The sequence below is a fragment of the Fundulus heteroclitus genome, chromosome 24 (genome assembly GCF_011125445.2).
Source record: "Fundulus heteroclitus isolate FHET01 chromosome 24, MU-UCD_Fhet_4.1, whole genome shotgun sequence".
NCBI classification, from domain to species: Eukaryota; Metazoa; Chordata; class Actinopteri; order Cyprinodontiformes; family Fundulidae; genus Fundulus; species Fundulus heteroclitus.
Window position 1 is genome coordinate 27,737,090 of NC_046384.1, and position 12,853 is coordinate 27,749,942.

Consider the following 12,853-nt stretch of genomic DNA (forward strand, 5'->3'; position numbering starts at 1 on the left):
GCCAAAGAGAGCCCAACAGATTTTACCTTCACAAGTGGAGCCTTACAGCTTTCCCCATCCCCCTGGTTCGGGGGAATGTCACAGCAAAGGAATCTCCAATGCCAAACCACAATCCACACTGCAGCAACAAAAACAGGAAGTGATGCAACATGACTTACCGCAATCTCAGGAGCTCAACAGCGCCTCGACTTTTAATTCCAGAAATACATTAAAGACAATTTATTTAGAAGCACCTGTATTTTTTTTGCATTTAGACATAGCAACCAAGCCCATGCAGTGTTTTTCATACATTCCATTACTTGAGCTAAAAATCAAGACAATAACAAAAAAAAAAAAAAAAAAAAAAAAAAAACTTGACAGGAGGCACTTTTGGAACCTGACTCGAGTGCATTTTTATTGAACGTTCATAACTGTTAAAAACATGTATAAAATTGGTCCTGTTTCAGAAACAAGGCACGCATAGTCATGTCAATGTTCAGTGTTCATCTCATTGTTAGCATTATCATTTTATCATCAACATTATCATCACCACGTTCCATCTCAGTATTTATCTAATAGTAGTATCAAGCATTCCCTAATATAAAAACACGTTCCAAATTATTTGTGACAGAGGTTAAAACTTTTATTCCGAGCAGCAAGACAATATTCATGCAAGACAGAAAGAGTGGAGGACAAGGATGCCAGCTGACTGGACTGATGGGTTCTTCAGTAGTAGGTCTCCCGTTCCACCCAGCCTGGAAGAAAAAATTACAATGGGAAGCTCAAATTTAGATGCAGGTTTTAGGATCCTGAGTAAAAAAGAAAGATGAAAAATGTGCCAAGGCTCCAGGCTGGAAAAAAACAAACAAACAAACAAAACAAAAAAAAAACACCTCCAAACAACCTGCTCATTATATAGATGGGAAGAAATGGAAAAGCACAGGTTCTAGACTCACCTCCTGGGCTGCGTCTGAGGATCAGTTTACGGATCTCATCATAGATAAAGATGAGCAGGGAGTATGGGAAGGCGCAGAACCACCAGTTGGGTCTGGAAAACACAAGAGATTAGATCCACAGGAAGCATGGGCCCTGGAGGACAGCATTCCTACACATTATTCCAGACTCGACTTGTTAGACCTCTCAGTTCTTCATGTTCATTTCAAAACAGGAAATACTACAGTTTGCAGTTAAATTATGATTTCATGAGCCTTCTTACTCCTACAGATGTCTATAGTAGAAACACCACATTATTCAGTAAAAAGAACCTGGGGTGACCACAGCGGGGGTCACAAACTTTTTACATGCCGATAGCATTGCAGAAACCCAACCCATAAACCATACTTTAATGATGATTAATTTGTTGTCTCTGTATTTGTCAAACTAAGGCTGAATTCACATTGCCAAATAAAGTACCCTGGAGTTACAGTGTCAGCACATGCAAGCTGTGCTAAACAGTTCTCTTTCAAGGGTATTAAGCTCATGCCCAGTTGCAAGCAACGTGTAAGACACTGGAATTACCTGAAAATTTTAAACCGTTTTCCAGGCTTTAAAAAAAAAAAAAAAACTGTATGAACATGGATATATGTATGCAAAAGTATACGAAGAAATTATAGTTGTTGGTGTGAAAGCTCAGGATTAGATGTGTATGAGAGAGTGAAAAAATTAACAATAAAACTTGTGACTATTGAAATGTAAAATTAGTATTAATTTGTATGCGTAATACCATTGTCTATAGTAAATGGACTGAACTTATATAGCGCTTTTCCAGTCATGCTGACCACCCAAAGCGCTATACACTATAGCCACATTCACCTAATCGCTCTCACTAACGCGCACACATTCATAAACCGAGACGCAGCTCGGTAGGCAACTTGGAGTTAAGTACCTTGCCCATGGGCACTTCGACATGTGGCAAGAGGGAGCTGGAATCGAACCAACAACCTTCTGATTACCAAACGACAACTCAACCCATCTTTGTTTAAGAGGTGAAAAAATATTTCGGCATGAAATATTTATTTACACATTGTGTAGGGCGTTATCATTAATTATTAAGCCATTATTGGCCATTTTATGGCACCAGGATGTTTTCATTCCAATTCTTGAAAAATAAATTTAAGTATTTTGTACAAGCATGTTTTTTACTAGTGTCATGTATTGCAAAATTGCATATTAAAATGCCCAAATAGGCTTAGTTTGTAGTAGATGCCAAACATTGGCTAATAATAAATGGGTTAGTTGTTCTCATATTGACCATTGTTTTCTGTTTGAGTAAATTCACTTGATCAAGCCTTTTTCTAACATTCCACGCTAAAAAATAAGTATTAAAAGTTCCTGCTGCTATTGTGTTCGGTCAAAATCGATATCAGCCAATACTCAAAACTGCAATATTGGTATCATATTAGAGGTGAAAAGGTTGCATCGGGACACCCCTTGATAGAAAAACAAGGAAGGAAGCCGAGGTGAGGACGGAGGAAGATTCGATAGAATGTAGGAAAAAGATAAGGACAATGGAATAGGTTTTAAAGTCTGGATAATGTTCTTCCATACATGTTCTTCTTTTGTGATTTTCCAGACCTGAAATATACTGAACTAAACTCCAAGACTGTTCCATACTGTAGGAACCCCAGAATGATCTCTCTGATAAAAATGGATGCACTCACTTTAGAGGGTACATTCTGAGGGCAACGTCCATGCCTGGGCAGTAGGAGAGGAAGGCAGCAAGGGCGGTCTCCTCAAACAGTCCGAAGATCAGGATCTTATTCCTAAAATGTAGCAAAAAATTAAATCAGGAGATTGTAAATTTTGTCTTGGCTCACTTTTGGTAACATGCAGAGGTCGATGGATGCAAACTGACACCAGTTACTCACTTCATGCCCTGCTGAAAGACGGAGTTCCTCCTGGTCTTGCAGATGATCACATCAGCCCACTGTACGATGACGATGCTGACGAAGAACGCTGTGTGGCAGGTGAACTCCACAATCTTCCTCTGCTCGTAGGTCTGGAAACAGCAGATTTCACATGACTAATACCAGCAGAAAGGTTTCTGGCTCTTCTAGTGTGAAAGAAAAGCTGACTGACCCACTGCTGTCCATAACTGTCCTCCAGGTCGTTGATGTACTTATTATCCCAGTTTACTCGGATCCCGAAGAGAGTGGAAGGCAGGAAGCCGTTTTCAGCCAGGATCACAAAGTAAGTGAAGAAGCCTGCCAACGCCTGGATCATTCCTGCAGGAGTGACAGCCCATAAATGTTTACAGATCAATCAACCTGTCATTTCAGAATGAAAAATTAAACCATCGAGCCGAGCTGGCTTTACGTTCCCACGAGAAGCATATTTTATATTAGAAAACATTTCTTAATCCATTGATTAAAGATGTTGGCCTCTCTCTGCACTACAACCCCACTTCCTCCAGAAGTGCCATCAAGAAGATTTAGGTGTGTCTTTAAGGGGATTGTGGACTACTCATCCAGGTGAACACCAGGAATGGGCAGTATTTCTAATACAAGTATTTGAAATACGTATTTCAAATACAAAATGCTATTTTGTAGAGGGCAGAACATGAGAACTAGAGCACTTATTTTGATCCACAGTTTAGACAAGGTAAGGTTACACAGCATAAGGCTTACAAGTTGAGTTCACAAGCTTAGATCGCAACACTTGAGTTTGCAATTTGCCTTTTTTTTTATGTTTTACAGTATTAATGTAACTACCAGATTTTTGATTTTTTTACTTTTTTGGTATTTACATTGATCAAGGTTGTGCACTGTGGTAGTTATGGTGTTAAATCATTTAAAATGTTAAAATGCTTAAATGTCTAAATAAATCATCCATTCTAGTCCGTGGGCCAGAATCTGTAGGACGTCTCATAAGAAGTTTCATATGAACTGTCAGGGGTCAACTTTCTTGGATCAGTTGCTACACATAGCAGTGATCTCAAAACACCAATGTTCCCACGATTTCGCTTGCACATTAATAAGTTATAGCCGATAGAAAATAAAAATGTTGGGCTCCGGTCCAAGAGGTCACATGAGTCGAGGTTTGCTGCTCAGCCAGCCAATCAGATCGCTGTACTGTCAGCTGTGCGAGTTCAACCAGTTCATCATGGCTGCGTCCGTAAGGTGTTGTTTGCATCTGTTTCCAGATGAAGAAAGACCAATAATAGCATTTGCTGGTGCCAGTTGGCAGAGATCTTGATGGCGAGGAAAAAGAAATAGCCCAGTCCATCCATCCATCCATCCATTTTCTAATACGCTTATCCCCGCTGGGATCGCGAGGGGCGCCGGTGTCTATCTCCAGATGTCAATGGGCGAGAGGCAGAGTATAAACTCCAGCTGTCAATGAATGGATGGATGGATGGATGGACTGGGCTAATTTTTTTCCTTGCCATCAAGATCTCTGCCAACTGGCACCAGAAAATGCTATTATTGGGCTTTCTTCGTTTGGAAACAGATGCAAACAACACCTTACAGACGCAGCCATGATGAACTGGTTGAACTCACATAGCTGACAATACAGCGATCTGATTGGCTGAGCAGCAAAACTCGAATCACGTGACCTCTTGGACCGGAGCGCTACAGTTTACATTTTTTTTTTTTTTTTTTTAAATCGGCTTAAACTTATTAATGTGCAAATGAAAACATGGGAACATTGGTGTTTTGAGATCACTGCTATGTGTAGCGACTTATCCAAGTGAAAAAAAGTTGCTCCCTGACAGTTCATACCAAAAGTCACCCAACAGATTCTGGCCCACGGCCTATTTGGATTGTTTGTCTTTGAGTTATTGTCACTGATTCATTGTGGGTAATCTATTCCACCAATAGAGTAAATAAGTATACTTAAGGAAGGGCTTCTTGAATTACTGAACATTTCTCAGGGCAGAGGTTTATATTGGGGTGTCTAACATGAGGGGTCAGCATATGTTTTTCCAGATAGTGTACAAGTGAAGGGATAGAAGAAAAAGGTGCTTAGAATGAAGTATTTCGTAGTATTATGAAAATACAAAAATACAGTATTTTATTTTGATACATTTTTTTGGCTGCTATATTTTGTAGCTTATTTTGATAAATTTTTAAGGTGGATATTTTGTATTTTATTTGGAAATACATTTTGATGTATTTGTGACCATCGCTAGTGAACACTAATGTTGGACGAGAGATCTCTGCTTTAATTTCAGAGGTGTTGTATCAAGCTGAGGTCTGGCAAGATCTTCCCCAGCAAACCTGCTCATCCATAACTTTATGGACCTTTTCTTTGTGTGCAGTCTAACTGGAACAGACATGTTTGTAGAGCCGTCTGCATGCTAGGCGCAAGGTCTTCTGCACTAGTCACTTTTTCCTCACTGCATAACAAACTAAACAAAATTTAGATTGTGTTAGATATTGCTGCTGATAGTGCCATCAAATATGTCCACGTCTGTAATCCCAGATTACTCTAAATCAAGGGTGTCCAGGATGGGTGTGGGGGCCCATTTATGGCCCCTGGACGGATTTTGTGCAGCCCATAACTGCAATTCAAGAGTAATTTGGCCCACTATCAGGGATCATTTTTATTTTTAATGAGAGCAGAGTTATCACAGACAAATTAAAATCTTATTACAATTGAAAACGTCAGATACAACAAAAAGTATTCATCTCTTTAAGTACTACACCTGTAACCTGACTCTAGCCAGATGTATTTCGCTCCGCCTAGCTCCACTTACATCTATCTGGGACCTCTCCATAGGAATTGCCTTTTTTGAAGGCTGGGCCTTATCAAAAATCCTTGCATATGATTGGATAAGCCACTTGTCTGTCATCTTTATCGACGTGCTATTTGAACCACTCACACCGAACCAAACCCGTGACGCTGTGAGAGCGACGCAGGAAAAAAACAAAACTTTTTTTTTTTTTTTTTTTTTAAATGTGTTTGCGGCTCTAGTGGCACGCGTTTTATTGACAGTGAGCTGACAGGAAGAGGGGGGAAGATAGGCGGCAAAGCGCCGCGATTCTGAGTCGATCCCGGGCCGACCGCATCGAGGACTAAAGGCCTCCTAATATGGTTTGTGCTAACCGCTCCGCCACGGGCGTGCCCCGGAAAACAAAACTTGCCAACTTCGGTCGGGAGAAGGGCGAAAACATCGTTTCCACCAACAAAAGCCTTCAGAGCTGTTCTCTGATGTTCTTTTAATGAAACAATATTAGGTAGATTGGACAACACGGAAGAAATAGCAGCATCAATGTTAATGCTTGCTTCCTCGATGCGAGCCGCTATTGCTGTCTGTCTCACGTCACGGTCGCTTCTCCACTACGTCACATCTGTGAAACTCCAGCCATGCGTTCTTATTGGCTAGACAATACAAATTGGTTGGAGAAATCACTCTCTATGGGAGAGGTCCCAGATCGATGTAAGTGGAGCTAGGCAGAGCGATATCAATCTGGCTAGAGTCAGGTTACTACACCTGATGCATTCTATTTAATTTCATAGCAAATAGGACCCAATCTATTCAACAGTGTATATTAAAAATAAGGCTTTAGCGCACAAAAATTAGCTAAACAAAGCAAGTGTCCATGCTAAACTAAGCAAGTGTTTTCAAAGAAAGTGACCCAAATCCTAATTTTCATGCTAAGAATAGACAAAAAATATATATATATATATATATTTTATTTTTTTTGATTGAGAAAGTCATCCATTAACAAAACAATTGGATTACCAGTTTCTAATAAGGCAAATGTGTAAAATGCTTTTTAAGTTCTGGACCTACATTGATTTATGTATCCCTTTCTGACTTATTTGTTTAATAAGAATATGACATGACCAAATTTTGTGGAGTAGGTTTTATGTTTTTTGTCCCTCGACTACTTTTGCCACAACACGTTTGGCCCACATGGCAAAAGGTTTGGACACCCCTGAAAACTATTTATTATTGTTATTTTATTATATATTATTATTTTATTTATTTTTAAAGAGAGCTAGATATGACATTTAGGTCAGAAAGATGTCCTTTTTCAAGAAAAATCGCATGTAAAGGAACTTTTAACTGAAAAGGGCAACAAAAAGGCGTTTTACTAGAGCTGAAAATGTCAACTTACTTTCTACAGTGCTAAACTGCACAAAGTTATTCATGGCCTAATTACGAGGAACAAAAAGTACCAAAAAAACATCTCAAACAACAAGCAAACACCCCAGTTCTCCATCAGCAACAGTCTATTTATGGTACATGCCTCTCTTCTGGTTATCACAGGTCACCTAGCTAATAAACTTTCAAGATAACTCCAGGAGAGTAACTCGGCTTCCAGTCAGCCGGCTCCCTGTCAGGCACGTTGCCAGCAAGCATTAATTTACCGATCTGCCCGTAAGCGATGCTGATCAGCCTCTCGTTCACCAGCTTGTCGGTTTTTGGGTTCCTGGGCTGTCTCTTCATGATGTCGCTCTCGGCTGCTTCGTACGCCAGGGATATGGCAGGAACCTGGTGGACAGGAAAGAACGTAGCACCAGTCAGCACTGCAGACTGAGAGACAAGCAGAGCAACATTTCGCAAGACAGAGTGGAACTTGACAATCTTCACCATGTCAGTTCCCAGATCGATACAGAGGATGGTGACGGTTCCCAGAGGCAGAGGGATGTTGGCGATGATGAAGAGGAGGAACGGGGTGATCTCAGGGATGTTGCTCGTCAGAGTGTAGGCAATGGATTTCTTCAAGTTGTCAAAGATCAGACGACCTGATGAGAACATGAAATGCTCAGTTAAGCTTTCTGCAAGTCTGTATCAAGAGGCCTACGACAGACTGGCAACCTGTCCAGGGTGTACCCCCCCTCTCGCCCATTGAATCCTGGAGATGGGCACCAGCACCCCTCGCGACCCCATGAGGGATAAGCGAATCAGAAAATGGATGGATGGATGTATCAAGAGGCACCTAAAGAACTTTTTTTTTTTTTTTACCTTCTTCCACTCCTGTAACAATGGAGGCAAAGTTGTCGTCCAGCAGGATCATGTCAGCCGCCTGCTTGGAGACGTCAGACCCAGCGATCCCCATGGCAACACCGATGTCGGCTTTCTTCAGAGCAGGCGAGTCGTTTACACCATCCCCTGTCACGGCCACGATGGCTCCCTGCAGAGGGAACGTGGACAGTCAAGTGGGATTACTTTGTTCAACTATAATATTTAAAGATTAGTTTTGCTTAAGCCAGAGCTATAGAATAAACGAAGAGTTAAAGAAAAGGTAAAATACCAGCTTAAAGACAAAAATACAAAGTCCCCATATCTGCTACTGAGTTAATGTTTTAATCTAAGCTGCAGTAAAAAAAAAAAAAAAAAAGGTCACTCAGGCAAATTGCTCTAGTCATCAATAGCAGCCTTTGAACGGTTACTGTCCAAGGTTTCCTCACTTAATTTACCTAATTATCATACAACACATCCACAGGGATAATAAAAGTTTAGTGTTCAAGTTTGCAGCTTTTAAAACTGTTTTTTTGTTATGCATCTGGCTGACCAATCAGAGGACATTTAGGTTATGGAGCAAGACAAAAGCCTTTCCCAAAAGAAAAAAAATATTTTTATTTAAGGATAACACAAACATATACAATTAAGAGTTTAAACTTTTAAAATGCCACAACATATGGTTCATTGTGAATAGAGACAAAACTAAATAAAAAGTAAAACTACTCTACAATCAAATCCTCACAGAGGGTGCTTAGTGTGCTTTCTGCGTTTCAGTTCATGAATATTCCTTTGAGCCTTTAGATCAGGGGTTAAAGCACAAATAATCAATTTGACTACTGAACAATTTTTTGTTATGCCATTATGACGTGACAAACTGCAACTCCCAGCATGCAACACAGTCGGGACTACAACTGATTGAGACATCCACATTTCCAGTTACCACAGGAGCTATTGACAGGCCAGAGATCAAATTACCAGGGCCAGAGATAAAACAACAGTGCACAACCACATCCCCTTGTATCTCACCAGGGATGTCTTGATTTAAAATGAACGTTAATTCATCTTTAATTCAACTGCAAGAGCCATCATCTTTCAGGAGCGGAGAAGATCCGTTCAATTTGCTTTGGCCAAACAGATTGCCCAGAGAGTCGACATTTTCTGCCCCTCGGTGAACTTTGCTACACGCTAGGCTAGTGAGTTATCCTGTGATCTTAGAGCCGGTTATACGTCATAAGGGCTACCATCTTACACATGGCACGCAAGGCCAGAGGACATGCGTCGTCATACATCTTGTGTAGGGCAGCGAATAGCTCTGAGGCTCTTAGCTGCCATGAAGTCACACCAACAGACTAGCTATCATTAGCCGTTCTGACTGACTGTGGCCTGACAGGTGTGACTGATTGCAGAGGGAGTGGAGGCTGAGCTGTGTGAGAGGAGAAGGTGCTGGAAAACAGGGGAAACGGCCAGAAAACCTTTGACCACTTCTACTTTCGTTCATGTCATCTGTAGCCAGTTTGAGATTTTCTTCCAAAATTTAAGATGATGGAAGACCGACAAACCTCAGACTGGGAGATGTCCGCTTTGCAAAGTTTAACACCTTCAATAAAAAGTCTAAACGGAACCAAGTGGATCCATTTTTTGCGCTCCTTTTCTAATTGATGGAAATCCATCGCAGTGACGAAGAACTTTAACTCATGCTTTAGACCAACTTTGGTTTTATTACGCTGTCAACCAACTCTTGCAACCATAAGTACCATCATGGGTAAGGTTTAACATACAGGTGTCAAACTCTAGTCCTCAAGGATCAATCTCCTGCACCTTTTCGATGTTTCTTTGCTTAAATACTCCTGAACTGAATAATCAGGTCATTAGCAGAAACCTGTAGAACTTGACTGCATTTGATCCAGGTGTGTTGGACCAGGGACACTAAAAGCTGTAGGACAGCAGATCTTAAGGACTGGAGTTTGAAATATGTGGAAGAGAATAGCTTATTATACAAGCCATGTCTGCAGCAGCTTAAACCATTCACTGGCTCATGAGGAAAAACAATATCTATCGGCAGTTCTTAATCGGCAGTTAATTTATCAAGATTGACATTACAACCTATTTCACCGAATTGAGTATCTATCTAATCACCATTATGAGTCAATTTATTTTAATGATTGATTATCAAAGCAGGTTCAATGATACGTTATGCGGGTGCGTTATGAAACACTTTGGCACATTGGTGAATATGTCTGGTATGCAATGAGCAAAGCTGAAAAAGCCCCAAATGGCAAAGGGGCCTAATGGCATCCACATTTTGCACATGAAAACAGGTTTCAGCTTTTTTTTGTGCCTACCCGTCTCTGGCAGCCTTCAACAATAATGAGTTTCTGCTGTGGGGAGGTCCTGGCAAAAACGATTTCTGTATGGTGCTTCAAGATGTCATCGAGCTGCTCTGGGGCCAGATCTTTTAGGTCCCCACCATGCACAACACAGGCCTTTGCATCCCTGGAGGGAAAATTAACAAATTAGGTAATTAAAAATCTAACTAGAGCATCATAGACTGATTTCAGACATTTTGAAGCTATGTTTAAAACAAACCAAACCAAGGACACAATCCTGAGGTTTTCCACATGCAGTTATTTACAGCTTTTATGCAGTCTTTTGTCACTACATACCAGTTATTTTGTAAAAAACAGTACCTTGGATTAACTTCATTGATTGGAATATTCAACCGCGCTGCAATGTCCTCAACAGTCTCATTGCCTTCAGAGATAATCCCTACTCCTTTAGCGATAGCCTTGGCTGTGATTGGATGATCACCAGTTACCATTATAACCTATGGAAAGGAAGTTTTAAGTCATCCAACAGTGCTGTGAAAGTTAACATTTCACTTTTGTGTTTTAAAAACATTGAGAAAAAAATAGTACACCTTGATTCCTGCACTCCTGCATTTACCCACAGCATCAGGCACGGCAGCTCGAGGAGGATCGATCATAGATATGAGGCCAAGAAAGCACAGGTTCTCGATAGGGAAGTTTACTTCCTCAGAGTCAAAAGCAAAGTCATCCGGGAACTGCTCATCAGGCAGGTTGAAATGACAGAACCCAAGCACCCTCTCTCCTAGACCTCCGAGTTCAAGGTAGGCATTCTGGAAAGCATCTTTCATTTCATCATCCAGAGCCTGCTCTTTGCCCTGAATCATAATTGTGGCGCAGCGGTCCAAAATCCTCTCTGGGGCTCCTTTCATCACCAGCAGGTGCTTTGATTCTGCATCAGGTCCAGAGTTCTTGTGAATGGAGAGCTAAAAATGAAAGACGGCAGGACACAGTGGCCAGATTGAGCATCTCATGTTTGTTTACTTCATTTTCAGCTTTAATATGGGATAAAAATGCGAGAGAAAAAAAAAACAACAAAAATACAAATACCGTATTTTCTTATCAGTTTGAGAAGTAAAAATGACCATTGATGGTCCTCAAAGACCTTCTTGATGCTAAGTTTCATAGTAACAAAATAACTGATTGTATACCTGGTACTTGTTGGTGGAGTTGAATGGGATCTCAGCAACTTTGGGAGTTTTCTCTCTCATTTGCGCCACTGATCCACAGCAAAGCTCGATGCACTTCAGAAGAGCAGACTCCGAAGCATCGCCAGCCACATCTCTCTTTTAAACAAAATGGAGGATAAAATGGTCAGATGATTCACATAAAGTCTTTCTCCACACTTAAGTCCATTTTAAAATAGAAAAACGTTATTGTCTGTCCGAGATGGTGAGAGAAAGCTTTCTCTGACAACAGCAGACCTACACTTTAAGTACAATAAACACTTCAAAACACATAAAAGCTCATTAAACATATAAAAGGGAACTGCTAAAAGCAAATGTTTAGTGTAAAAGTAAAGCTCTTATTTTAAAAAGTTAAAGGCAGATATAGCAAACTAAATAAATGCCTTTTTGTAAATGGCTTCCTGGGCCAGAGGTGCTGTAAACCTTCTGCCTGACAGGAGCACCTGGAATGATAGACGAGGAGGATGCGAAGGATCACCTCTGATCAGGTGGGCCTTCTTCACACAGAGTGGCGCTGCTTTGGAGAGAGAGGTTTGAGGAGAAAGAATTGTTTTGCTGCTCAGAATTTGTCATCGGGGAAAGTTTGGTTTTGTGTCTCACAGCAAGAAAATTGTACCAGGATAAAATGTTGAAAGTGATGACAGATTCAATGAGTGATTCAGAAGCCACCTGAGTCTAGATGTCCTTGATGATGAAATATTACAGTTTACACCTGAAGTAGGTAATCTGAGTCAAGGGAGGACAGATATACAAACTTTTCAGGTTTGGATGTTAAAAACGAAAAACAAAAATAATCTTCCACTTCAATGTTTCGAAGCAGCCTGACTCGACATTTCATTCAACCAAAAAAAAGTTTCAATGATCGTATAGAAATTCTATAGAAAGTAGCAAACACCATAATCAAAGTCTACAAAAGTCACTATTAACCATTACTGGTACCGACCAAATCTAGTTAGGAGTTTTCGCGTTATGGAACTTGTGTTTAAATTAATGAAATAAAAGGTTTAAAAAACATCAGAATATGTCTTTCTGTAGAAACATTATTGGTTAACATTCCAGAAACAACTGCAGTTTGAACTAAAGAGCAGAACTCTACCTTCAGAATGGGGATGTTGCTCTGCTCAGCCAGGAAGACGGCTCGGTTGCAGAGTCCGGCGACTCTGGCCAGAGCCGCCCAGGTGGAGGAGCTCCTGTCAAAGGAGGTGCCGCTCTGGTTCTCTGTGGTGTCGGCTTCATGGATCTGGTTGTCAAACCACATGTGGGCCACGGTCATCCTGTTCTGGGTGAGGGTGCCGGTCTTGTCCGAGCAGATGGTGGAGGTGGAGCCCAGGGTCTCGACAGCTTCCAGGTTCTTCACCAGGCAGTTCTTCTTGGCCATACGCTTGGCAGTCAGCGTCAGACAAACC

At 40.9% G+C, this 12,853-nt stretch overlaps 1 protein-coding gene across 1 annotated transcript in view; it reads right to left on the reverse strand.

Moving 5' to 3' along the window:
- Positions 1-367: 367 nt before the first annotated feature.
- The window catches only part of LOC110366377 (sodium/potassium-transporting ATPase subunit alpha-1), a 34,116-nt gene continuing 21,630 nt past the window's right edge, over positions 368-12,853 (reverse strand). The window contains exons 10-22 of the mRNA XM_012858989.3: positions 12,544-12,852; positions 11,412-11,546; positions 10,815-11,186; positions 10,585-10,721; positions 10,240-10,390; positions 7,898-8,066; positions 7,523-7,677; positions 7,300-7,423; positions 3,058-3,203; positions 2,847-2,977; positions 2,640-2,741; positions 936-1,027; positions 368-734 (exon numbers count right to left, since the gene is read on the reverse strand). Of these exons, the coding sequence (XP_012714443.2) occupies positions 706-734; positions 936-1,027; positions 2,640-2,741; positions 2,847-2,977; positions 3,058-3,203; positions 7,300-7,423; positions 7,523-7,677; positions 7,898-8,066; positions 10,240-10,390; positions 10,585-10,721; positions 10,815-11,186; positions 11,412-11,546; positions 12,544-12,852 (2,052 nt within the window). The 3' untranslated portion in view covers positions 368-705. The remainder of the gene's footprint in view (positions 735-935; positions 1,028-2,639; positions 2,742-2,846; positions 2,978-3,057; positions 3,204-7,299; positions 7,424-7,522; positions 7,678-7,897; positions 8,067-10,239; positions 10,391-10,584; positions 10,722-10,814; positions 11,187-11,411; positions 11,547-12,543; position 12,853) is intronic.